Here is a 26,430-nt window from a genome sequence, read left to right on the forward strand (position 1 = left end):
ATCTATTCCTGAATTTTTCTGGTGAAACTTAGATAAATACACAAATAAAATTCGGCTTTGTCTTCCAAATAGATTTGATCCATGTGCGTCTCAGAGTTTGATGTATATAATCAGCTATCAATTGAAAACTTGCTCTGCGTACCACATTTAGGCTTGAAATATATTAATTGTACATCTTTCTTGGAGAGCAGCTTTTGCGCGGCTTTTTGGAATCGAGGTAGGTATCTGCTCATATCCGATGTTGATGCTAAAGAAAATCCTTGTCGTGCAGACAACAAATGAACTGCTTGTCAAGATTTAAGCGAGATGGGCCTGGCGAGTGATTTTCCGCAGTGGATCACTTTGATCTGCCAGCTCCTCCTTGCATGATAAGCCTTCCCCTCTCCACATCAGTCCAAATTTGCGACCCACCTGACCTGGACAATAACTATGGATATAGAATTGCTCTTTCAAGGATGCAATTATAGGGAAACTCTGCATGCCCAATTTAGTGCCCTGGCTATATTTGTAGTCATGAGAAGCATGGTATCTCGGAGAATTTAGATTTTTCTTGTTCTTGTAGCTCCGGACTCGGATGCACACATTTGTCGACACGCTTTTATGACTAGGCATACCCAACATGAATAGCATTTGATTTTTCCCATAGCCCATCAAAAATCTGCAACTCTGTTGTTATCCATAATTTTTCTCACTCTTCTGTCTTTCCAACTTTAAGAATCATGAAGTTGTTTCTATTAACTACCTGGGCTCTGAGTGTTTCACGGGCTAGAGCCTACTTGGTGCCTCCCCCGGGACAGCTGCTCCTGGCGCATCCGAGGATTGTAGTGCATGGGTTCAGCAATCTTATTCTCTAACATGCGCTGACATTGAGGCATATTATGGAATAACAGAAGTCGAGTTTGAAGCCTGGGTAAGCAGAATCAGTAAATTTTGCTTTGATATCCATCCATTGCCAGTGAGTCAAACACTACTAATTAAAGCAGAATCCAATCGTTACAGAGCTTGGTACAGGATGTAGTCTGATCGCGGAACTTTACTATTGCGTGTCTATCGACTATCTTCCTTTGAATACGCCAAGTGCATATACACCAACAGGCACATCTGTAAGCTTGTTAGGAACAGGCACAGGTACGTCTACGCCTACTAGTACTGCACCTTCAACAGCAACTGCTCCCTCTCCGTTGGAACCAAGTACCGATCCAAGCTGTACTTCCTATCATTACGTTGTTTCCGGCGACAGCTGCTCTGCCATTGAAGAAGAATATGGAATTACAGCGGACGAGGTGAGATAGATTAAGTTCCTAGCAAACATAGTGAACTCTCTAACTTCTGGCTGTGTTTAGTTCAATGCGTGGAATCCACATGTCGGAACAGGCTGTGCATATCTTGACCTTGACGAGTATGTCTGTGTTGGTGCTCTATATAAGACTACCGCTGCTGCCACTGCTACTAGTGCCACTGCTACCACAAGCAGTACTTCGTCTACATTAAGCTATCCAACGCCCCTCCAGCCTAGCTCATTTACAAATTGTTCAGAGTATCATCTAGTCGTTTCGGGAGACTATTGTGCTCTAATAGAAGAAGACTATGGCATTACAGCTACTCAGGTCAGTACTTTAATTTTCATGCTTCCGGAGAATGATTGAGCTTGAATATTGAGAACTAATCTTTGGAAAGTTCAATGACTGGAATCCTGGAGTCGGTAACACATGTTTGTATCTCGAACTCGGAGCCTACGTTTGCGTTGGAGCTCCTATCCCTAGTCCCTTGGAGCCAGGGACAATAGCGACATGTACGGAATTTCATTTCGTAGTCTCGGGAGACTATTGTGCTTTAATCGAAGAAACCTACGGAATTACCACTGCTCAAGTAAGTTTAAGTTTGTATTCAATTGCGTTACAATAGCACTAATGATGGTGAAGTTCAATTTGTGGAATCCTGAAGTTGGAACAGACTGCGCCTATTTAGATTTAGGAGAGTATGTATGTGTTGCTGCACCTGCTTAGAAGATTTTAAGCTCAGGGTGAGCAGAAGAGGCACTGCAGTGTGCAGAAGTGAAGGAGACAGCCAGTGTCTGAAAATATTAGCATGGAAAGACTTGCTTCTTGTATCTAATGTTTCATTGTTTTGAATCTGTGTAATATCCATAGAAAGTAATAAATCGTAGAATAAAATCTGTTTCTGTGTATCTCAACTTCTGACGTTGAATTCAGACGCATCACGATTTGAATTGTGGACGCTGGCGAGCGTGTAATTTACAGATAATTCGATTTTAACCCTGCCTCCTGCTTTACACGGAGCCTATTACAGTCCAAGAAATCATGCCCTTTCACTTGTCTGTAGCTCTTCCCAATAATGCTTCATGTGCCGATATCACCCTAGCTTCTTGAGAAATGATAACTGCACATCTTCAATAAGACTTCCTTTTTGTGAAGAATTAGTACTGCAATGTATAGAGAGATTATAAATGATATATCCAAATACCATCAAATAAGCCACAATCTCCGACTATGCTACTCGTAGATCATCACGTTCATGACAAGTGTTGTTTCGGTGATGATAAACAAGATGGCACTACTTTCCTCCGGACCCGTTTGACCGCGAATCTCGATTGGTGGACAATTTACGAGGTAGAATTGGCCAAAAAAGATTACTATGCAGTTGGTTGTACGAGAACGAAGATGTATCAAGTCGACTACAGGAGTTTTCTCGGCCCGGCAAAGCCCTTCCGGTCACCAGTTCACACCCTCTTTAGAGGTTTCATATTGTATTGCACCTTGCAAATGAAGTAAAGTACTATATGGAGTCGGCTCGCGCCGCACCTTGCAATTACAAAGGTGTGTTGGTGCAAGCACTGATCTTCAGTTGTGGGCCCGAGAAAGGGGTTATAGGTCTTGGCAATTGGACCTAGCGCCTTGTTGCAGCTATCCGACAGCAAAATTTCTGCTACCCCTAAAAGCTTATTGAAAACAAGCATGCTTATGCCATGATCAGCAGAGTGACAATGGGGTCACAACGGGTGTAACGGGAATGTTAGAGTTTCGGGGCCGAGATTCTTGGGCAATCTGCGGCCCTGCAAATCAATAAAGCTTACAAAGCGGGTCAACCAGGGTAAGTACATCACATCATCAACTCCATCTCCTATGTCTATTTTCAAATAGGAAATATCACCGGTCCCCGGCCGGCATCTTTGGATGAGTACCGACAGTATGGTTCATGATATTATTGGCTATTCTAACGGAGGATGGTTGCGGATACGTACTGATATGGTGGAACGGGCCGCCATAGAGTGATCTCGTTTTAATTCAATCAAAACGCTACGCGGCCTACCCCACAATCGTCACAATCGTCAGTTGAATAATTAGTTAGATATGGCATTTAACCTTAATAGTCTAACGTGTGAAAATACCTCGCAGATGCAATCCCTTGCAGGTAAAACTTGATCCTTGCTGTAATATCGAAGCAGCTGCCTACCAGTATGAAGGATGATTACACCCGGTTGAGCATCAAACAATGCCGGGGGCCGCAAAAAAATGCTCAGGCTCTTTGCACCTATGGTAGCAATACTGCCTTTCCCAAATTATGTATGCGAGAGATGACCAAACGGATGCTTTGCAGTGGATCTTGGAGCAAGCTGCTGCATGCCGCTAGAGCTTCCACGCGCTGTCGGCCTCATTATTGTCTAAGGGAACCCAGGTTGAGATATAAGATTTTGAACGTCTATGGTACGACTTTAAGGTTTCTTGTGTCCCAGTAACTTTTCAATCTCCCAAGGAAAACTCTTCATGCCATGCTCACCTGAACAATAATCATTGTCGAATAGCTGAAAGCTGACCCCCTGCCATGAGAAATTCCCATCCGAGTTCCGCATCACAATCGTGTGAATAGGGAATAGGAAAAATTGTGCACATTCAGAATAGACATTTGTATCTGCTTCGATATCGTACACACGTTGCTTGTGACATTAGAGCCGAAAGTACAATCATAGATAAATTCAAATCGCACCTTATCTTCACTATACTCAATATCTAACAGTAATCATAAAATAAAAGCACCACTAGAGTATTCTTTTCAATCAAGTTTTCATACAACTGTGCGTGTATTGTATGCATCCTCAACCCCGACCAAACACATATAGATATTCCATGCGACACCAGCTATGATAGGCTTGGAGACAGTGAGCAGCATGTAGTCTGTACTATAACATTTGAAGGTCTAAGTGGCTGTAGTTCTACTGAACTCATCTTTTTGTGTCGGTTGGCGGGATCCAGAGGGTGTATCCACAAATTTATCGAGATACTTTTCAACTTTCATATCCGTCTGTGATGTACATTAGCTTCTATTCCAATTCTCGATTAATAAACTTCACCCTTTTATAACAATAGATGCATCAGATGATTGAAGCGCTTTCGCTCAGGAAATACAGAGAATCTCTTATTCGTTGGAAGTACAACGGCTCTTCGTCTTCGTATATTTTGGTTTTAACTTCCAGCTATATCTTCTTTGACAACTGCATAGTTTCATGTTGACTTTTAAGGTCAAAATTTGTCACAATAAAGAGTACTGATCTGGGGAAAGAGCCTTCTTGCTCTCGTATGTATGATATATATAGCATTCCTATTTACACCGCTTTGTGTTAATTTGTAGATTCGTATAATAGGACTTTAGCCGATATATTTAGAAAAACACAAAACACATGTTTTCCGCGCAAGTTACAATATGGAACCTTGATGAGGAGTGAAAACTAGATAGCCCAATCTACTATGCTGAATATTTTCCTTTCGTACTGTCCTCATGCTACAGTAGCGCAGATTATCATTTTTACCCCCAAGCTTCATCTTTTATACGAAGATGACGTGAGAATGAGAGCAAGTAGTTATCTATCGTATCAATATACTAGTCCTTTCTCTCATCTGGTCTCCCCGCGCAATTTGGACGTGATGGCTTGGTGAAATCCACATCTCTTTGTTTTAGGACTCAGGAGAGCCCTCCTTTTTATCATCTTTCGCGATGTACCTGGGTTTGGTGACAGACAACCCAGTGCTAAAATAAATGTCAATTAGAATTTAGCCGTATGATATGTACATCATTCTTGCCCACTCCTCTTAGAGAACATTTTTATCCAATAAAAGCTCCAGGGCCAAAGAGCCCACTCTTCCATTCTTCGAACCTTCTGTCTCTTCCTCCAAATAAACATAATAGTCCTTGAGATATAATATCCTGAGGTTGAAAGGGGTAGGAAGTAAAACAGAAATAACAGAAAGAACAAAGAAAAAATTGAAAAAAGAGAGGGTAAAAAAACGGAAAAAAAGTAGATGGAGGAGATACGAGAGACTAGAAAGAGCTATAGCCGCAACATTCCATATATGTATCTACACTTAGATCTCATTTTTTGATATCTGAGGCATCGATATCGCTTTACACCCCCCTCTCTTCTCTCTCCTAGAGGAGATATCAAAAAAGCCAGGAAAAACTCACGCTAGTAATACTAGGTACTCATACCACGCTAGAAGATTGCAGGTCTATATATAAATAACTACCTAGTACTTACGACTCGATGAATCCCATCAGGACTACTTACCTAGGCCTACGCATCCTTCACACATTTTCAAGTCGCTATAAACTAAAATGCTGATTCCCAGATGCGTAAATATTAAGCGAGTTGTATATCTAGCCACATTTTGATACATACAATTCACAAAGAGTCAAAACACCGCAGAATCAGAAATGCTCTACCCAGGGAATCATATTATTCATCTCGTACTACCTACTGACCTTTTGCATATCCTTCTTTCTACTCATGAATCAATGAATACCTTTCCTTTACTCAACTATCATATCATATCAGATTATACGTAGCCAAATAGACAAAGTCCCAACGCCATACACATCATCCTCATCAATGCATCTACCCACATCACCCATCCCTAGTCTAAGATTGACCAGTAACCCTCCTGATACTTCTTCTCGGCCCTTCACCAAGAATCATAACCTTCCCTTCTAATTCCAAACCCCTAACCGCCTCTCCGAACTCTGCTGCATCAACTTGTAGACTACTTTGTTCCCCAAGTTTCCTTACAACCTCTGTCCATCTAGCATTTCCACCCGGTCCCGTCATTTCATCCACTACTCCCAATACCGCATTTTTCAAGTCTCCCTTTCTTCTCCTCTCACTTGCGGATGTTCCTTCTGTCAAGAGACTCATATCAATTAATCCCGTTCTTGCATCCGTAGCTGCTTGTTTCAGCGCGCTCTTAATCAATCGAACTGCTTCTTGAACATCTTCTTTTGTGACGATTTCAGAAAGACGCATTTTGGCGTGAGCCTCTGAAAGACGAATCATAGATTCCAGTTGACGAGTAGTCGCTGTAATACGACGTTCAGCGGCACGAATATCTTCACCCAGTTTACGCATTTCAACGTAAGCGGAAACAAGTTCAGTAGATGCTTCTTGACTAATGCGTGGCTGACACTTTGCACGAGCGTATGAGATATAGGAAGTGAGGAACTCGATGGGCTGAATCTATTAGCTTTATACTTGTGCATAGTTGAGAAAAGATGTGCTTACCAAAATTTCCATTCCTCCTGAAGCACTCTGTGGCTTATCATCTAGGTACATACTGAGAAGATGACGAGCCAATCTACGATCAGCAGTCTCGTCAATACGATCCAAGACCAAGTAGACAAGATCAAATCTGGAAAGTAAAGTAGGTGGTAGATCGATGTTTTGAGGTACTGGCAAGTTTGGATTATATTTACTTCCAATTGGATTTGCGGAAGCAAGAATACTTGTTCTGGCATTCAAAGTGGTGATGATTCCTGCCTTAGCAATAGAGACAGTTTGTTGTTCCATGACCTCGTGCAAAACTGATCGAGTAGCATCGGACATTTTGTCGAACTCATCAATACAGCAAACACCTCCATCTGACAAAACAAGAGCACCAGATTCAAGAACAAGTTGGCGTGTTTCTGGGTCTCGAGTAACATATGCTGTTAAACCAACTGCCGAAGATCCTTTACCACTAGTATATACACCACGGGGAGCAATCTTATGTACGTATTGAAGAATCTGAGATTTCGCAGTCGAAGGATCACCACACAACAGAATATTGATATCTCCTCTGTATTTTGGACTTCCTCCTTTTTCGAAAGACTTGTTAGTTCCACCAAATAATTGAAGCAAGATACCCTTCTTAACATCGTCCATCTCAAAAATACTAGGTGCAAGGGATCGAGATAGAAGTTCGTAAATATCAGGCCTTGCAGCTGTTTCTCTGATCTTTTCTTCCTCCTCCTCGGAAACCTTTCTAGTTTCTTCAATATTGCCCGCTAATTGATCGGATATTTCTTGTTCAACGGTTGAGGCATCAATTCCCATCCTCTTCTTGTCAACCTTTTGAATATGTAGAACATCGATGTATGTTTTATAAATACTCTTGAGAGTTCGTTGGCGAGGATTGACACGAACTGGACTAGCCTTGAAGATGCCAGTAATCTCAACTCTGTCACCAGCTTTACAAAGATCCACTAACTCATCATATGCACACATCGAGACCGAATGTGGCGTTTGACCAGCAGGAACGGAATCCGGAGTTTCTTGAAGTTTAATAACTTGCTTATCCATGAATCCAGACCTGTTGTGTACAATCTGCATGGAATTTGGAGATTTGCAAACCGGACGAGGACATTCTGTAGGCTCGGCAATCTTACCACGGTCGATATCAACCTTGACAGTATGATTGCAGACAGAACATTTGAAGAATGCATCTTTCATATCTGGAATGATTGGCGTAGTTCGAATAACGAGACCCTTGATAGCAATAATCTTATCGACGTCAGATGGATCGAGTTCTCTCATATTAATAGTCTTGTCCAATCCAAAGGGACGAACTCTATATGATCTCTTTTGTACCTCGGCACACAAGTCCACTTCATTAGAGTCTTGTGCTCGTGGTGTCGCAGCTTCTGGCTCGCTTCTTTCCGAACTTGGAACAGGGGGTTCTGAGCTCTGAATCCTGCTTCTTCCAGATGCCTGTCCAGCGGAGCTTTGTGATTGCCTTTGAACTGCCATTTGATTTTCAGCGATCTCATACATCACATCTTTGATACCTTGATCCATAAGAGTAACAATGTCCTGAGGGTAATCCTGTGCTTGTTGCCAAAGTTTCTTGGTTGGAGGGTATGCCTTGAGATTGCGGAAATCTAAATTGAGACTCGTGATTCCAAGAGTTAACATATTTTGCATCATCTCCAAGTATTCCTTTGAATTCGATTCTGGATCAGCTTGGGTGTCTTCCTCTGACATTCCCTCACCCCACATTCGGTATTTTTTGGTATAATTTCGAAGAAAGTCCTTGAATGTGGACAACGTATCGTTTATAGAAACATTCGTACCCCAGATACAAAGTGTAGAGTTTCCTCCCATTGCTTGCGCATCTGAAGTTGTTGGATCGAGGTTCGAGAACGATGGAGCTTCCGCATCTTCAGGTGGAACGTCTCTTACAATTCGACCACTTTCATCCATGAAAATACGTCTTCTCGCACGGGGTGTGTTAAGGTTGTCAGAAGTAATATCTCCTCTTCGCGAATTATTAACCGCAGACCCAGGGCCTTGGGAACGAGAAGAGCGAACGAAAAGGCCACTGCTATCACTTGGAATATTGGTCTGAGGATCATTGGCATATGCTCTACCAGGACTAGAACTTGCTTCGTATCTGATGGGTGAAGAGTCTAATGTTGTCAGCCGGTATCAATTAATTTTTAAACATAGTACCTACCACCGATGAGAGCGCTAGCACCTGCTCTTGGAGTACGATCGCCATCTTCTGTTGTCTGGGTGTTTGTCATTTGTCTCAGGGTGAGCTGATTTCTCTATTGAATCGTGCAGCATCTGCTGGTGAAGATCGATAATTCATAGGCGACGACGATGGAATAATACCCCGCCGAGGAGTACCTGTAACGCCTTGCGACGAGGCTGCTTCATTTTGAAGTTGAGCAGCGGCGGGATCTGGTGGACTACTTGGTACAGCTTGTGAATTTCTTGCTGATGTACGCCTAGGAGTCGTAGATTGAGAATTGCGCTGCCGACGACCGGCAGGGGACGACATTTTGAGTTCTAATTAATGACGCTATGCAAGTCCAATGCCAAAAGAATGTGATTGTTGTGGTGGATCTGACTTTGACCTGGTAAGGAAGTGTAAACAACGGAGTAAAAAAGAAAAGTGGATAGAATACAAACAGCCGCAACCACTAGGTACCTGATGTCGCGTTCACGTCCCCTTTTACGCGTAAAGTGGTTTTTGATTAAAGTGGCTGAGTGTGGCTGAGAGATTAACCAATTAAACGACTTCTTAGTTTCACTCTGGTTCTTTCTTCACTCCTCTCCCTATCTTAGTCTTTACTATCACAAGAGTGCATACACTCAAGCAAAGCATTCAAACTCGGTCATCTCCTATGCTTCCTTTAAATTACAACTCCCCTCTTCATGAAAATCTTGAAGGTTCCAGGCCCTTTGGCTGGTCGTAATCCTGCCATCTTGACATATCTCTCTGAATTTTCTCAGCCATCTCACCTACGTGATTTTTGAATTTTCACATACATTACTCTTCAAGTTTAATAAAATAAAAGAGCTAAAAATCTATATCTATTGGTCGGTTGAGTACCATCTTGTCATATTCGTTATATGTAGAGATCCTAATCACCACCTGGTCGTAGCCTAGTCACAACGAATTCTCATCTCCATCTTTCTGCCTCGGATATCAATCATTTCATGACTCCTAGATCTCAACTCCCCTGTTCCTCTTCTTAATTACTCAATTCCCATAGTCCCCTTTCCGGACAGTGAAATCTCCTTCTCAGGTATCATCTCCTCAATAACCTGGATCATTTTCTCTCCCACCATGATTCCTATCTCCTTATATCCTTCCTCTGTGAAATGCAACCCATCGTCCCAGAGACGTTCTCGTTTTTCCAATTCCATGTTGTGGTAGGGCATTGCGCCGCGGAGATCAAATGTACTACTGTTCATTTGGGGGTGATTAGCATATAGTGTGTTGTATTCATCCTTATCGTATCTGGCCAATTGTTCTAGCGCTCATTTGAACATAGAAGAATGCAGCATTGGGAGGAGATAGGGGAGAGGGGGGAGGCCTAAGGATGATACGAAAGAGGAAAGCATACACGTTATCCTTTCTCCCCAAAGTATAAACCAACATATCATTTAACTCCTCTCTCTTCTCGTCTAAAACCTTAGCTCTCACATGACATTCAGGAACCGTCATAATCAAAACCTTCGAAGAGTTGCTAAGGGGTGTAAATATGAGTGTCTCAAAAACGGCGTAGAGAGTTTGGACGGGTCTATTGTAAGCTAGATCGTTGGTACCGCCGAGAAGAATTGTGTGAGTTATTGGGGGTTAGATGGGACTTCAAGGAAGGTTGTTAGTAAGCTTGGTTGGTGGATGTGGATGTATGTGTGAGAAATTCGGATCAGATCTAAGTATGAAGCTCGTTGAGACGAGCCTCAAGACTCAAAACGTCCCGTGATGTGAATAGAAGTGTACATGAGATCAATGAATAACCATGTTCAGTCCAAACCACGAAGCTTGGTCTCAAATTCATCACTTGATGATCTGATCCCTTCTCCTTCCTTCAATTTTCCAAGATGTCTTCACACAGTCTTCACAGCCCATAAACAGAAATAAAAACCTACAATGCCTCTCCATTCTTCTCTTGAATCCTCCAGGCGGAGTAACTAGATCTCCGCTTACTCCATCTGTGATAACCTCAATTGCTCTATCAGGCCATTTTGCCACCAAAACTTCTTTCATCCATTTGCTATACGGGGAGAATTTAGTACCGAATTGCGAATAGCCTTCTGTGAGAGAGTCACCCAGGCATAAGATCCTGAGCGGCGGAAGTTTGGAGGCAGTTATGGGTGCTTTGGAGGGCTGGACTGAGGAATGATCAGAAATCATACTGAAGATATACTTATTGGGCAGTGAGAGAAAACACACGGGTCTCAAGAAAACGTGGAGACTGAAGAGTGTGAAGAGAACAAAAGTGCAAAGTCATTGTAGCATTGGTGCCTGCGACACGTGGGGTACACATGTCGGGCGGCTATGTAGGTGCTTTGTCAGCCGAATTCATGATTTGTGGAATGCAGAACGGAAACAATAATAATTCAAAGAATGTAGCTGGCCAATATTGGGTATGTATCGCATTGCTCTGAGTATACTATAATGACCCTCGAAAAACAAACCTCATCCCTAAGAATGGCATGGAAATTCGGTCAGAATTTAATCTGTCTTCCTTTGACATAAACCTCGACAATATTTCGATCGTCTCCACTCATCAAAAATTTCTCAAAAAGAACTGGAAGTGTATCTTTGTCATCAACAATAGTCATTGCTCCATCTCTTTTCGTGTCGATAATCAAAGCATCAAACTGTTTTCCATTGGAAAAGTCGCCAATCTCATGATCCAGACAACAAACTCGAGCACCACCAAGCGTAGCAAGATAGAAACATTCAGCCAGTGACAACCTTGGATCAGCACCTTTAGTGAGGAAATCTTTCGCATTAGATACGATGAAAGCTTGTCGCATAGCATCCAAGATTGAGGAAGAGAATCCACCGCCACTGTCAGTTCCTAGACCAACCTTGATACCACGACGAAGGTATTCGCGAATTGGTGCTGCCATGAATCCACCACCAACCGTGGTATTAGAGATTGGACAATGTGCTACCCCACAATCAAGTGCAGCAATACGCTCTATCTCGTAGTCTGTCATTATGGTACAGTGTGCGAGAATGGAACGCTTAGAGAGGAGGTTGAAACTTTCATATAGATCCGCTTCGTTTGTAAACGATGGGAAAAGAGATAACGTAGTAGATTTTTCGGACTCTGCCTCGCAAAAATGAGTTTGGATGGGTAATGTAGGATCGGCTTGCGCTATCTGTCCAATGCCCGCAAGAAGCTCATCGGTACAAGAAATTGCAAATCGAGGAGTAAGGACAGGGCTGACCAAATCAAAATTGGGGTCGATGTGTCGAACGTAAGAAATAAAGTCCTTCGTAACTTCAAGAGAGGATTCTGCGGATGTATCTGTGTAATAAGGAGGGGAATTGCGGTTCATATTGCATTTCCCTACGAAAGCTCGCTGTCCTTTTTCGAAACAAATATTTGCTAATATCTTTGTCGCTTCACCATGCAAAGACCCATAGTATGATACAGTGGTGATGCCTTGCTTAATGAAACCGTCGACGCACGAACTGTAAACACGTCGAGCATGTTCTGAATCCTCGAACTTCGCCTCGTTTGGAAAGGTTACTTGATCCAACCAATCCAGAATCTCCATTCCACGCCCTAAGCCACGCTGAGCCCATTGAGGTGCGTGATTATGAGTATCGACGAAGCCAGGAATGACAAATTGACCTCTTTTCAGATGACGAACACTGGGGAGAAGGGCCTTGAGGTCAAGACTCTCAAGTATGCTAGGGATATCATCCTTCTTGACGTTCTTCTGATAGTGAAGGATCTTGCCAGATTGGATGACTAGAAAGCCTTGTTCGACGTAATCAAGATCGTCCACACTAGCTGACTGAATGACGGAACCATAGATTAACAAGGGCGTGTTTGGCGCAGTGATAATTGCGGCCATGGATGCAGTGAATAGAATGTGATTCGATTTGGTAATGATTTGATATCGAGTTTGTAAAGTCAAATCAAGCTGAAATACTTGAGTTCAAAACAGATAGATCCTCTACAGCTATTAATAAATTTGACAGACAGACCTCAAGGTCTTTAACCGTGAGGACCTTCGGCTGGTGAGCTGGTAGTGAAGAACTGAAGAATCTGAGTATCGAGGATGAAGTACCAAAGACGAAGTCAATCAAATCAAATGATAGAAGCGGAGTAAATTCAACAATCCCATGTTTGAATACACATGTGACATTAGACCAATCATTTCAGACTTGGTACCTACCTGCGTCGGCAATATCCTCCGTAAGGTGATGGATGGAGAGATGATATTGATAAGATGAGATAAGAATTCAGATTAAATATGCCACTCTACTTTCACACTAGAGGAAAGCGGATGATGATAAGCTAAACCTAATCAAGTACTAAAGCTGACTTTCACACGTTCCGCGCTACTACTCTATGATTGGTCAATGAAGCTCTTAAGCTTTCCATCATTAGACTTTACTTTACTTTCACTAATAATACCTAATCTAAACATTTCCTACCTACCTGGGCAAAACTACCTGCTCAGCTGTCGTAAAATTCACAATTCATACCTTTAATTATGCAACATTTTTAGCACAATCTAATAAAATACCAACAAATCCGCAGAGAATTGACACCACCGAATACCATCACCCTGTTGTCTCACAGACAGCAGCTTCCTCATTCATTTGTTAATCTCGTTCTTTCCTCAAATCAAGCGCAACTCACAGATTCCTGTGTGTAACCAGGTACTTCTTCATGCGCCCCTTACAATATATCCATTCGCATTCAGATCAATTCCGTTTTCTACTCAAGCGCAGATAACGAGACATCTCCTCTGATTATAAATGCTAATTGTTCACGATTTGAAGGCAGATACTCAGCGTTGGTTATCACAAACCAACGGCCCTCCAGGTCACTACAACTTTCCACCAGGAACCATCATCATGAAGTTTGGCGAGCAACTCCGATCAAGTGTGATCAAAGAGTACCAATGGTACTATATTGCTTACGATGAGCTGAAAGAAAAGCTCAAGACTCCTTACGTTACCTCCTCGAAGAAAAACAAGTCGGGTTCGAATCGAGAAGAATGGACCGAAGCAAATGAAAGAGAGTTCATTGATCTCATGGAGGCAGAGTTGGACAAGGTGCATACCAAACAAAAATTGAAGGCCATCGAAATCAGTCGAAGAATTGCGAACGCAGATAGAGAGGTTAGCGAAGTTGTAGGAAGATTGGACTCGAGAGGACCCGAACGTAGCAATGGATCGGTAGATTCTGATGCTCCTACAGAAGAAGAGTTCATGCTATTGGAGGAAGATTTGAGTGACATTATCGCGGATGTACACGATTTGGCCAAATTCGTTCAGCTAAATTACACTGGATTTCAGAAGATCATCAAGAAGCATGACGTAAGTTTGTTGATTATATACTTATCGCGCCCAACTAACGATTATCAGAAAACCACCAAATGGATGCTAAAACCTGTGTTTGCGACAAGACTCAAGGCGAAACCTTTCTTCAAAGACAACTATGATGCCGACATTGTTAAGTTATCCAAATTGTATGACTTGGTCAGAACCAGAGGAAATCCAGTGCAAGGTGATAGCTCGGCAGGTGGAAGTCAAGCCAGTTTCATTCGACAAACAACTAAATACTGGGTGCACCCGGATAATATCACCGAGCTGAAGCTTATCATCTTGAAGGTAGAGCCAATCTAGAAAATGCCCATAAATTTCTGCTAATTATTGCATAGCATCTACCCGTTCTTGTTTTCAATGCCAGCAAGGAGTTCGAAGCGAAAGATTCTGCGATCACGTCGATTTATTACGACAATCCCGAGACTTGGGATCTATACGAGGGTCGACTCAAGAAAAGTGAGGGAGCCGAGGCAATCCGTCTCAGATGGTACGGTGATGTCGACAATGAACACATATTCGTGGAGAGAAAAACGCATCGTGAAGATTGGACGGGAGAGAAGTCAGTAAAGGCAAGATTCGGGATCAAGGAAAAGAACGTCAATGCATACATGAAGGGAGAAATGCTGCCTGCTGCTATATTCGAGAAGGCTCGCAAGGAGGGCAAGAAACCATTGAAAGCCATCGAGGAGGACGAGAGACTTGCCAGGGAAGTTCAATATTCGGTTATCAAGAAGGGCTATGTACCCGTCTGCCGATCCTTTTATAACCGTACTGCCTTTCAATTGCCAGCCGACGCAAGAGTTCGTATCTCTTTAGATACTGAATTGACAATGGTTAGAGAAGATAACCTTGACGGAAGAAGACGCGCTGGCGATAATTGGCGAAGAATGGATATCGGTATCGATTATCCATTCAGTCAGTTGCCCGCAGAAGATGTTGAAAGATTCCCATACGCAGTTCTTGAAGTGAAGTTACAAACTCAGGCTGGTCAAGAACCACCAGAATGGGTACGAGAACTCATTGCTAGTCACCTTGTTGAAGCTGTTCCCAAATTCTCAAAATTCATTCATGGTACCGCGACTCTCTTCCCAACTCGCATAAACCTTATACCATTCTGGATGCCACAAATGGATGTAGACATCCGAAAGCCAGTTACTCAGTCGTTCGGTATTAAACGACCAGGTCACTCAAATCCAAGTTCCACAAGTGACGATGACGACGACGATGATTCCGATGATGAAGATTACAACTTTAATCAATCTGGGGCTGGGACCATTGCCGCTGCGTCCGAGACCCTACGACGACGGAACCATGGAGCACCAGGAAATAGTCTCGACATCGAAGAAGAAATTGCTAGCATGCCATTGGTTGAAGAGGACTATATCTATGATACTGATGACGAAGATTCTATCGACAATCGACCATTTGAGAGAGCCAGAAGAGTTGGCGGTCTAGCTTTTATAACAGAAGGCATTAAATATTATGCTAAAACTGCGGGACATCATCTATCTCGGAAAATCCATTCGATAAGCCCTACTCCAAGAGATCCAATGGATAGTAACAATGCTACATTCTCAGCTCTTCGAAATGGGGGCGGTAAAATTGTGGCTAAGAAATTCAAGGCACCACCTGGAAAGAAGATTCACGTGCCTGTTCGCGTCGAACCAAAGGTGTATTTTGCCGCTGAGAGAACATTCTTAACTTGGGTATGTATTTTCTCAATTATACTATTTAGATGATCATACAACCTTCTAACACATTCTTATAGCTCGAATTCTCTATCTACATCGGTACAATTGCAGCTACACTCGTTAACTTTGGAACAAAACCTACTGCTGTATCCTTCATTGCTGCAGGTTTCTTTTCCGTAGTCGCCATTATGAGTTTGGCCTACAGTGTAGGCATGTACTTGTACAGAAGTAATAGCATTAGGGAGAGGAGAAACATTAAGTATTATGATGCTTGGGGACCGAGTATTTTGTGCGCATCGCTCTTTGCGGCGGTGATTGTCAATGCCTGGTTCCAGATGAGTGCTAAGGAATGATAAAATTGTCGACGTGAGTCGGAGAAAAGCGGTTTGGGCAAGACGTGGAATTAGAGTGTACAAAAGAGTTTGTCTATATCAAAATTGATGCTAGTAAATAGACGCCGGGGCTAGGCGGTAATTGATGGGTTCAGAAGGAAGAGAAAGTGAGACGGCGGCTTTGAAAATTTGTATCTATATAGGCAATTGGCTTAATTCGTATATAGTTAATCTGTATAAATCAAGTTTCAAGAAACGATGAAAAAATGAAATTGAATGGATAGTGCGAGGTCGAATGTGAAGTTCAAAGCGCCAATCTCTGGTCAATGCGAGGACGCTATTATATTACAGTACATGAATTCAATTGCAAAGTATATTAGTCTTCGCGTAAGGAAGATATCGGTCGAAAGTTCCATTTAGATGAATCGTTGAGTGGGAGTGTGGGATGAGAAGTAAGAAAGGAGTGTGTTAGATGGAAACTGAAGGAGGCGAGCGAGGTGAGAAAGGTGCTTTGCCGAATATTCCGTGTGTCTTGATGCGAGTGAGATTTTTTTGAGGATTTGAAGGTTGCTTCGCAAAGGTCTGTGGTTTTGGCTTTGGTTGGGATATTTGGAAGTGTTTTTCGAGACACAAGACTTCATTGGATGGTTCATCTAGCAGCACAATTCTATGTAGACAGCTTTAATACCTTGCCTTGTGAGCTCACTCCTCTCCCCCCTCATTTCTCGCTAAAAAATACATGTTCTTCTGACAAGACTACTTTCCCATCTTCAACCCCAACTCATACGATCTTAGATCCTAGTAGCTACCGTGAATCAATATCCTCATAGCCTTACCAATCTGCTGATCTCGAAATATACCTCGATGTGACTTTCACACGCATCACGTGGTTACAATTCGGTCAGCGCCAAGCTCAAGATTGCTACATGTGTATCTGCGGCTGAATGACCCCTCTTCTCACGATTTTCTTGATCCTTCTTTTCTAAAATCTTCATCCAGAACGTAAAAACATGATGGTATGCGCAACTTGCAGTACGATATTTTCCGGCGATCGGCCACCCCTCGTATCCACTCCCTCGTCAAATATAGACGATATCATCCGTCCTCTTCATTCAGATATCTCAAATCTTTGTGATGGCGCGATAGATGGTTGTCAATTGTGTGATATCATCTGGAGACATTTTTTCAGGGATAAAACGCCAGAGGAGTATAGACAGTATCCGTTGTTTTTGAGAGATGGCGGGGTGCATTTGGTTAGAAATGGGACGAGGTACAGGCTCAAGAAATTGGATGATGAGTTGGTGGGAGGTGGAGGGGGTGATGGGAATCAAGAGGACGGGGATGGTGATGGGGGATTTGAGATTATGGTGGAGTTGAACGCGCAGATGGATAAAGAGGTGCCCAGATGGAAAACTATCAATATGTCGGTCTTAGATGGTATGTGAGGAAGTTTTTGTATAGAGATTATTGAGGTTGACAGTAAACAGCGGAGGAATGTCTTGCACCACTCCGGGAATTACCCAAACCGGATCTCAGTATCTTTTCTGACAATACCTGGACAACCATGCTCCAATGGGCCAATGATTGTATTGAAAACCATCCTAAATGTAACCCCACGACCCAGGACGCTCCATGGTATCCTACGCGATTAATCGACGTAGAGTATCTCACCAGTCCTGACCCAGTAGCGCAATTAACAGCTCTGATGTTCAACCTGTCAACTGGTCATTTTCCCGCAAATTGCAGATTAATAGAGACAAAAGATACACCACCCAAAGACTCCTCTTATCTCACACTTAGCCACCGCTGGCCCGCTCAAGGAGCAATCAGTGCGCGACTTGAAAAATCCAACATCGAAGAAATGAAAGATTTCATCTCCCACGATATCCTACCCCCCAGATTCCAAGATGCGATTCTAGTCGCGCGACGTCTGAACGTGCGCTACATCTGGATCGACTCCCTCTGCATCATCCAAGATTGTTCCGAAGATTGGGGCGAAGAAGCGCAAACAATGGGTGACGTATACGCGCATTCTCTCCTCAATCTCTCCGGTACCGCCGCCATCGATACATTAATTCCCGTGCGCAATCCAGAGCTTATCCAACCCTGTGTCGTGAGGTCTACTTGGAACAACGCCCCAAATCACGAATTCGTCATCACCGATTTCCAATTCTGGAAAGATAGAATCTATAGTTCTCCGTGTAATAAACGGGCTTGGATAACGCAGGAGCGATGGCTCAGTCCGCGAATACTGCATTTTACGTTCGATCAGATGGTTTGGGAATGCAGGACACATGAAGCTTCGGAGACGTTTCCGTTAGGATTGCCTAAACAGGTGAGGTTGAATAAACACACGGGATTTAAATTTCCTGGGAATTCTCGAATTTTTGGCCGTCAGCAGGATAAGAAAGAAGAAGAAGAAGGAAGTAAGTATATACAAGATTGGTACCGCGTTCTCGAAACCTACGGCCGCTCCGAAGTGACCTTCGAGAAAGACCGCCTCGTAGCCCTCGCAGGCGTAGCCCAGAAATTCTCCTCCCTCCTCCAAGACACCTTCCTCGCCGGACTCTGGCAGAGTCACCTCCCGGGCACTCTCCTCTGGGGCGTGCACAAAGGCCTCCGCTCCAACCATCCCTTCCCACTCCCCAGCCTCACAGCCCGCGATCTCGTCGGAAACACCCCCACATACCACATCACCGAATCCAGTCGACTCGCCTCTTACGAAGCTCCCTCCTGGTCCTGGGCTTCTGTATCCGGGGACATTGAGCCTGGATTACCTATCCCCCTCTCAAGCAAAGATTCTATGATCGAGCTCCGCACCGCGCAGATAAATCCACTCGATCCCACTCTCCCATTTGGAAGAATCCACTCCGCGCATTTGATTCTGCGCGGAATTCTCTATCCCCTTTCGATGGATCCTCCCGATTGGCCTGCCAATATTCCGACTTGGAAACGCGAAGAGCCAACCATTTATATTTCCGGGCAACCGAAGAAGAAAGTCGAGATATACAATGGGACATTTGTGGAGAAGTACAGTCATGTGGTGCATATACGACCTGATCAACCAGAAGAGTATAGCGATATCGCACGTGCGTGTTTTTTGCCGATTGCAAGAGCGATGTTTGAGAGAGAGGGACATGAGATGGATGGGTTGAAGTTGGTGTATGGATTGTGTGTTTTGAGTACGGGGAAACGGGGGGAGTATAGGAGATTGGGAAGGGTGGATTTTAGTGAAGAGCAGTGCGATTTGTTTGAAAGGGGACTTGAAAATTTGAGAGGAGGAAAAGGGAATGAAGGGACCGAATTCGAGATGGATGAGAAGGATTTGTATTTGCATGAAGAGATTGGTATTTTTAAGCTCATATAGCGATCACTAGATTCGCGGATCAAAGAGCATGTTCTTAGAACATATATGGAATGAAATGAATGAAGCAAAAGAATAACAATCAAGACTTTTCTCATTTTACATATCTTGCTATCTATACACATATTTCAATCAAACTCTTACAGCTCGATGTATCATTCTTTCTCGGATTTCTCTCTAACCGATACTTAAGCCTTCTTTCCCTTGATACTAACATTCAAAGTACCAATAGCCCAAACTGTAACGAATAAACTCAAGACGGAGCAGAAAATAACCATAGGTTTGCGGAAACCTGCAAGGAAGGGGTAGGTATATGTAACAATGAGTTCACGATCGCGGAGATCATCAACCAAGTTGTGAGAATGGAGTGTGAGCGTTGTACGGCCAATAGTATCCATGAAAGTTTTGTGGAGAGTAATTGTAGAGGAGGCGGTAGGGACGAGAGTAGAGAATTGGACATTTCTATTGAGAGGGGGGTTAGTGGCGTTATAAGCAAGAAGGTTAGAATACATACTCAGCTCCTTCTGGAAGAATGACACGGAGTTCAACGAATTCATATTCAACTCCCTCAGCTTGTTTTGGACCTTCCAAAAACGGGACATTGAGAACGTATTGCTCTCCTCCGCTTAGTTTTCTCAAGAATCTTTTAGCATCAGCATCCCATCCTACACGGAAAGGATAATTCCAGCCTCCGAAGATTGGGTAACGGGGCTTGATCTCAAGATTTGCTTCGCGTTTGTTGCTGCGGAAACGAGAGGTAGAGACATTGCCAATGACATCAGTGAAGTATGGTGTCAAACTTCCAACCTTCAATGGGAATTTGAGCTCCTTGATGGCAGAAGTGGGAGTGGTGGAATAGTATGCGGCTTGGTTCCAGAGAGTGCGAGAAAAAGGTTGAGAAAGGTTGGCAGCACGGTTGGTCAGAGTGTAACGTTCCTCAAAAGCAACATTTCCTCCCCAGTGGCTAACTTCAATATCACGCTCTAATCTAGAGACGTGAATGAGGGGTTTGGTGAACTCATATCGAACTCGGACTGGTTCCACTGCACCAGCTGGTACCTCTCCATAAGAACCGTAAGTGTATTTAGAACCTTGCTTCTGTGGTGATTCGGATGCACCATCAGTTCCTGGGACAATGGTGTGTTCTGGAATATTGGTAGTTGGGAATTTAACCTCAGTCTTTTGCTTCAAAGTGACGTATGACGATTGGGCATATGCGGAGAATTCGTAAACGACGTATTGGTTCTCGTTCTGTGCAATTGAATTTGGAAGAGGGTTCAAAGCCGAAAGGTATGAGTACGAAATGCCAATTGTTTGTTGTGCTTTGGGTGCGAGGGGTTGTGGTAGCTTGATCAGGTAGAATTGAGTGTCACTTGTGAATAATTAGCTAATGATTCGAGTAGCGGTCCGAACATAAATTACCTCTCTGTGTCTACCTCTACTGCTCGTACTTCGAATGGTCCGGAGTCGGCATCCTTTCTATCCTTTACTTCTAGAGCTCCAATTGTCTCCATTTGCCTCGATGTGAATGGCAGATAGTATTCATCTTGAGGTTCGTTCGCAATGTTCTCAATTACCACATTAATTGACTCTTTAGGGTAACTTTTTTCGAGATTGATATGATGGACCAAATTGGCATTTTTGAAGACTTGCGGAGGTTTGAAATTCGAGGGAAGAATTTGTTTCGAAGACAGTGGTTTTGTCAAGTTACTCTTGTCTGCGCCGAAAGCTGTCGATACAAGAGAAAGGACCGCAGTCGCAATCGTGAATGACTTCATTTTGAAGAAGTATTGGAAGCCAGCCTAAGAAGAGGAATTCGATTCACACTACAAAACAAATTGAAATATGAGCAATTCTAAGACGTGGTGTTGTCAATAGTTCCTATTCCTTCCCAAATAGCTGTCCCCCGGTAATATTGAAGCTTACGTTGCTCCAAAGTGTCCTGAACAATTAGACGCCATTTCGCGATGTTCACTAGTTTCACACCTCTCCCTCACTCCCCACTTCCCTCTTTTCATTTCTTAATTCACTTATCAATAATCGCGAGCGCGCTTAATTTGTTCCTCTTATCGGCAAGCAGGTAATCATAAATAGGCCCGTGCTTATTAATCAGGTTGCTACTGGGCTGTTGAGCTGAAATCTGATCCACTATGATGAAGTCACGGCGGGGAGTCGAGTGAAGTCCGAAGGAGACAACCCATTTATTTAGTTTCACCCAACACAAACTCAATCCTTTCTCTCAAGAAAACTTTTGTAAAATCATCAACAGCGACTTCTTTATTGTTCTGTTATTGTATTGCTTTATATCCTCAATTTCATACCGAAGATCCTAGAATCTCTTCAACTCTTCTTTTATACCCTTTATTTACAAATCTATCTTTGAAAATCCTTCAACATGGTGGGGTTAGGTCCAAGAAAGCCTCCTTCCCGTAAGGGTATGTATAACTTCAACTTTTCCTTCGTCAACTTAGGATCTGTCTGGCTCGGCTTGGTTCGACTTCAAAGAGAATCTCAGAATGTGATCTAAATTCACCTTTTGTCTGTGAATGAGCAGGCTGTACAGCTTGATGTAGTCTATTATGACACACCTTTCAATGTCTCCTCTCTTGAAGCATTGTCAGCATGAAAGCAACCAGCTGTCGGCATTTCAAAGTCAAATCATCACACTCAAGAACTCAAAGCTTTGAAATCTACGAAGTTTCTAGATAAACAATTTGCAACATGTCGACGACTTCATCCCCTATTCTATCTTCAGCTCCTATTGAGGAGCTTCAAACACCATTACCACGCAAAGGTTGATATCTCCTGATCCCTGTCTTTGTTTTTACTCGGCCTATTATTATTTTAGTCTAGTCTAGTCTACCCGACAAGTGTTCTGCTTAGATTGGACTAAAATTTTAGCGTGTGCTTTCTGAGCAGCGCAAGGGTCTCTTGGTTTTGATACTCAATTCAAAAAATACCAAGATCTACTCTCAGGCAGAGCTTTTTTGAAATCTTCAATAATGGCTGATGCTGTTTATGTCACCCTTGTTTGTATGGTTGAAGTCGTAGACTCCTCCCCTTGATATGGACTTCAAAACAACCAAAAACTTTATTGCATGAGACCATCTCCTCACCAAAATACATTTTCGATTACAATTTTATACCTTTAAAATAGATTGTAAATTTACTAACTCATGGCATCACATAGGTTCTATGGCCGATGTTCCAAAAAATTACTTGGAACAAATCAAGAAGCTTGAGCAACAGTTCACTGTTGACACCAAGAAACTCAAGGAGATCACTGAACACTTCGTCTCTGAGCTCACAAAAGGTATTTATTATGTCCTCTACTGACGATACGGCCGTTGTGCTAATTTTAAACCAGGTCTCACTGTAGAGGGTGGAAGTATCGTATGTTCTTCGGATCCGAAGTATGACTTATGACTAATTTTGTTTAGCCCATGAACCCAACTTGGTGTATGGCATTCCCAGATGGTTATGAAACTGGTACATTCCTCGCTTTGGATATGGGAGGTACCAACTTGCGTGTCTGTGAAATCATCTTGACCGATGAGAAGTCCGAGTTTGATATCATTCAATCAAAATACCGCATGCCAGAAGAGCTTAAGACTGGTGACGCAGATGAACTTTGGGAATATATCGCCGATTGTCTTCAGCAATTCGTCGAATCCCATCATCACGGTGAGAATCTTGGAACGTTGAGTCTCGGTTTCACCTTCTCCTACCCAGCTACCCAAAACTACATTGATGAGGGTATTTTGCAAAGATGGACCAAGGGCTTTGATATTGCAGGTGTCGAAGGTGAAAACGTTGTTCCAATGTTCGAGGCAGCTCTTGCCAAGAGAGTAAGTTGTTTAATAGCATTCAGAAGATAAGGCTTGCTAAAATTCATCAGGGCGTTCCAATTAAGCTTACAGCTTTGATCAATGATACTACTGGTACCTTGATTGCTTCCGCATATACTGACACAGCCATGAAGATTGGTTGTATCTTCGGAACTGGTTGCAACGCTGCTTACATGGAAAACTGTGGCTCTATTCCAAAATTGGCACACATGAACCTACCTCCTGACACCCCAATGGCAATCAACTGCGAGTGGGGTGCCTTCGACAATGAACACAAAGTTCTCCCCCGTACTCCATACGATATCATTATTGATAAAGATTCTCCACGTCCTGGTCAGCAAGCATTCGAGAAGATGATTGCCGGCCTTTACCTTGGAGAACTTTTCAGATTGGTTCTCGTTGATCTTCATGACAACAAAGATATCCACATGTTTGAGGGTCAAGATATCGAAAAACTCCGAAAGGCTTACACCTTGGACTCTTCATTCTTGTCTTTGGTTGAGGAGTATGTTCCCATATTTCCATATCTTTTGATGGCTCAATTAACATTTGTTTAGGGACCCATGGGAGAACTTGTCAGAGACTGCTGATCTTTTCCAAAACAAGCTCAGCATTAGAGCCACTGTTCCAGAACTCGAGCTCATCCGTCGCCTTGCCGAGTTGATTGGTACCCGTGCCGCCCGTCTCTCCGCATGTGGTGTTGCCGCTATTGCCAAGAAGAAGAACTACGAGACTTGCCACGTCGGAGCTGACGGATCTGTCTTTAACAAATATCCCCACTTCAAGGCTCGTGGTGCTGCCGCACTCCGTGAAATTCTTGATTGGCCCGCAAAGAAGAATGCTAAGGAGGCTGATCCTATTGAAATCTTGGCTGCTGAGGATGGATCTGGTGTCGGTGCAGCTTTGATTGCTGCTTTGACCCTCAAGCGTGTTAAGGCAGGTAACATGGCTGGTATCTTGCACCCAGAGAACTTCAAATAAACAAGCATGCCAGTTCTTGTACCGAGGTCTCCAGGTTGGAGGGTGATATGAAATCATGCGAACATGAGTACTATGGACAATAAGTTATGGTCAATGTTTTGAGAGAATGATTCTATTGCATAGGAATGCGTATGTAGACAGATGACTTGCATAGCTATTTTTGCTTTTCCCCGGTTGCACATGGCATTCATGTTGTTAGCAAATGATAGCTTTTACAAATCACATACAAAGAACGATATATTTGCAATCTATCTATCAGCTGAAATCGAATTCCTATAACCTGGGTATCATATATGCCCCTTTTACCCTGAAATTCAAACCCCCTAAACTCTGAAAACCCCAAGAAATCTGTATTCAGAGCATCATTATCAATCACATCATAAAATATATCTAAAATTTGGCCCGTCATTTTCTCTCCCAGCATTTGAGTCCTTCAAACTCCCATCTTCATTTTCATTTTCATTATCGCCGTTGATGCCATACTTTTCATCCAACTGTCGGTTTTCATATGCAAGTCGAAAACGTAAGGCCATTGCTAAGGCGCCGTTGAAGAGCATGAAAGCTGCGCAAACCCACTGATAAGAAAATGACGATTAGTATATTTTCCCCAAAACTCCCCGCGTTTACGTCGAAGAATTGGTTAAAAGCAGAGACGGCGATCAAAAAGGGTGGAAAGAAATAAACATACCATTCCTTTCTTATAATAAGGTCCTTCACTACTGGGATATAATCTCGTTCCCAGAAGCGGACCACATTGACCCACCACATTCAGAATCGCAATTCCTGTTCCTCTTTTACTCTCACTCCCTTGGTTGTTCATTACCCAGGGAAGAATATTTCCAATGGCGGGGAAAATGCCTGATGCGGCTAGGAATACTCCGGCGTAGCGAACTCCTGTGCTGGTTGATACGGCGAGCATTATATATCCTGTTGCCCCTATTAGAGATAGGATGAGGATAGTGTATCCGCGCTGCGAGTACTTGTCTGCAAGCCATGTTGTAAGAATAACAACTAGGAATGCGAGAAAATACGGCGGGGCTGAGAGTCCTTGCGCAGTGACGCTTGAGAAACCCATTGCGGCAAGAATAGTTGGTAGGAACACTGGGAGAGATGCAAATGATACGTTGCAGGAGAAATACATCAATGCTGTTGTCCAATTCTTGATATCAAGAAACGCGGCACGCACTTCGTGCCACTGGATTCCGTGTGGTCGATTGGAATCCGTGGTGCCTACCTGTCGAACTTTGCGTGCTTTTGCGATGAGTACTTCCTCTTCGGTCAGAAATTTAGCCTTTTCAGGACTATCGGGCATGAGGAACCAGGTAAGAACACCAGCAAGAATGGCTGGCAAGCCTTCCACAAGGAAAAGCACACGCCAGGCCGCAATGCTTTCGAAATGCCCAGAGGTAATACCATAAGCTAGAGCACCAGCAAAACATGTTGCCAGAGGAGCTGCCCCAAGGTAGAACCCACATCGAAGTCCGAGTTCATTTCTGAGATAGAAGAAAGATAACAGGAATGTGATGCCTGGTGCAAAGGAAGCCTCGAAAGCTCCTAGGAAAAACCTGGCAGCCATCATTCCAGACCAGTTGAACGCAACAGTTTGCAATGTTGCTGATAATGCCCATCCCACTACTGTTATGGCGCCCCACATGTGCGGTGGGATAATTTTCCACATTAACACCAATGGCTCGAATACAATGTATGATATGTAGAATATAGTGAGGAGCCATTCGTAGCTATCAGAATCGAGATGCAAGTCATCCATCATACCAGCAATTTTCGCATTGCCAATGTTCGAACGATCAAGATATGCTAGGAGATCTTTTGAAGATGATTAGTTGAATGCCATTGAGTCCATCAGAGTTTCAGGAAACACGTACATAGCCCAATGATTAAAGGCATCAAGTGCCTATCGATTTTCCGCACAACTCTTCTCTCCATCTCGGGATCAATTGCTGGAAACGACGCATCTTGCATCCTCGAATCCAATTGACTTTCAACATCCATCTTCGGACCCTGAATATCTTCCATGGTCGACATACTCTCGTTGTTTGTGCCCACACAGTG

General features: G+C 43.2%; 8 protein-coding genes across 8 annotated transcripts; 4 read left to right on the forward strand and 4 right to left on the reverse strand.

Moving 5' to 3' along the window:
• Positions 1–719: 719 nt before the first annotated feature.
• Bfra_010101 (uncharacterized protein) lies at positions 720–2,006 on the forward strand (the record flags this gene model as incomplete). Its single annotated transcript, XM_037340435.1, is given in 6 exon segments — positions 720–755; positions 770–910; positions 984–1,283; positions 1,344–1,607; positions 1,678–1,869; positions 1,923–2,006. 6 exon segments carry the CDS (start codon positions 720–722, stop codon positions 2,004–2,006), a joined length of 1,017 nt encoding a protein of 338 aa, XP_037188903.1.
• A 3,926-nt stretch (positions 2,007–5,932) lies between these two features.
• Positions 5,933–9,107, reverse strand: Bfra_010102 (putative dna replication licensing factor mcm4 protein; the record flags this gene model as incomplete). Its single annotated transcript, XM_037340436.1, has 4 exons — positions 5,933–6,517; positions 6,569–8,730; positions 8,778–8,832; positions 8,886–9,107. The coding sequence occupies 4 exons, from the start codon at positions 9,105–9,107 to the stop codon at positions 5,933–5,935; spliced, it is 3,024 nt and encodes a 1,007-aa protein (XP_037188904.1).
• A 701-nt stretch (positions 9,108–9,808) lies between these two features.
• Bfra_010103 (putative guanine deaminase protein) lies at positions 9,809–12,658 on the reverse strand (the record flags this gene model as incomplete). Its single annotated transcript, XM_037340437.1, has 5 exons — positions 9,809–10,019; positions 10,180–10,366; positions 10,709–10,951; positions 11,013–11,115; positions 11,321–12,658. The coding sequence occupies 5 exons, from the start codon at positions 12,656–12,658 to the stop codon at positions 9,809–9,811; spliced, it is 2,082 nt and encodes a 693-aa protein (XP_037188905.1).
• Positions 12,659–13,571: 913 nt separating this feature from the next.
• Bfra_010104 (putative vacuolar transporter chaperone 4 protein) lies at positions 13,572–16,188 on the forward strand (the record flags this gene model as incomplete). Its single annotated transcript, XM_037340438.1, has 4 exons — positions 13,572–14,135; positions 14,184–14,429; positions 14,480–15,850; positions 15,913–16,188. 4 exons carry the CDS (start codon positions 13,572–13,574, stop codon positions 16,186–16,188), a joined length of 2,457 nt encoding a protein of 818 aa, XP_037188906.1.
• Positions 16,189–17,180: 992 nt separating this feature from the next.
• On the forward strand, positions 17,181–19,534 carry Bfra_010105 (putative heterokaryon incompatibility protein; the record flags this gene model as incomplete). Its single annotated transcript, XM_037340439.1, has 2 exons — positions 17,181–17,604; positions 17,655–19,534. 2 exons carry the CDS (start codon positions 17,181–17,183, stop codon positions 19,532–19,534), a joined length of 2,304 nt encoding a protein of 767 aa, XP_037188907.1.
• Positions 19,535–19,719: 185 nt separating this feature from the next.
• Positions 19,720–21,309, reverse strand: Bfra_010106 (putative oligosaccharyltransferase alpha subunit protein; the record flags this gene model as incomplete). The annotated part of the gene is made up of 3 exons (XM_037340440.1): positions 19,720–19,993; positions 20,046–20,903; positions 20,954–21,309. 3 exons carry the CDS (start codon positions 21,307–21,309, stop codon positions 19,720–19,722), a joined length of 1,488 nt encoding a protein of 495 aa, XP_037188908.1.
• A 1,224-nt stretch (positions 21,310–22,533) lies between these two features.
• Positions 22,534–24,360, forward strand: Bfra_010107 (putative hexokinase protein; the record flags this gene model as incomplete). The annotated part of the gene is made up of 6 exons (XM_037340441.1): positions 22,534–22,564; positions 22,722–22,844; positions 22,899–22,924; positions 22,972–23,379; positions 23,430–23,884; positions 23,937–24,360. 6 exons carry the CDS (start codon positions 22,534–22,536, stop codon positions 24,358–24,360), a joined length of 1,467 nt encoding a protein of 488 aa, XP_037188909.1.
• Positions 24,361–24,737: 377 nt separating this feature from the next.
• Bfra_010108 (putative mfs transporter protein) lies at positions 24,738–26,403 on the reverse strand (the record flags this gene model as incomplete). Its single annotated transcript, XM_037340442.1, has 3 exons — positions 24,738–24,935; positions 25,049–26,184; positions 26,244–26,403. The coding sequence occupies 3 exons, from the start codon at positions 26,401–26,403 to the stop codon at positions 24,738–24,740; spliced, it is 1,494 nt and encodes a 497-aa protein (XP_037188910.1).
• Positions 26,404–26,430: the final 27 nt, after the last annotated feature.

The sequence above is a fragment of the Botrytis fragariae genome (assembly GCF_013461495.1).
Source record: "Botrytis fragariae strain BVB16 chromosome Unknown tig00000186, whole genome shotgun sequence".
NCBI lineage: Eukaryota > Fungi > Ascomycota > Leotiomycetes > Helotiales > Sclerotiniaceae > Botrytis > Botrytis fragariae.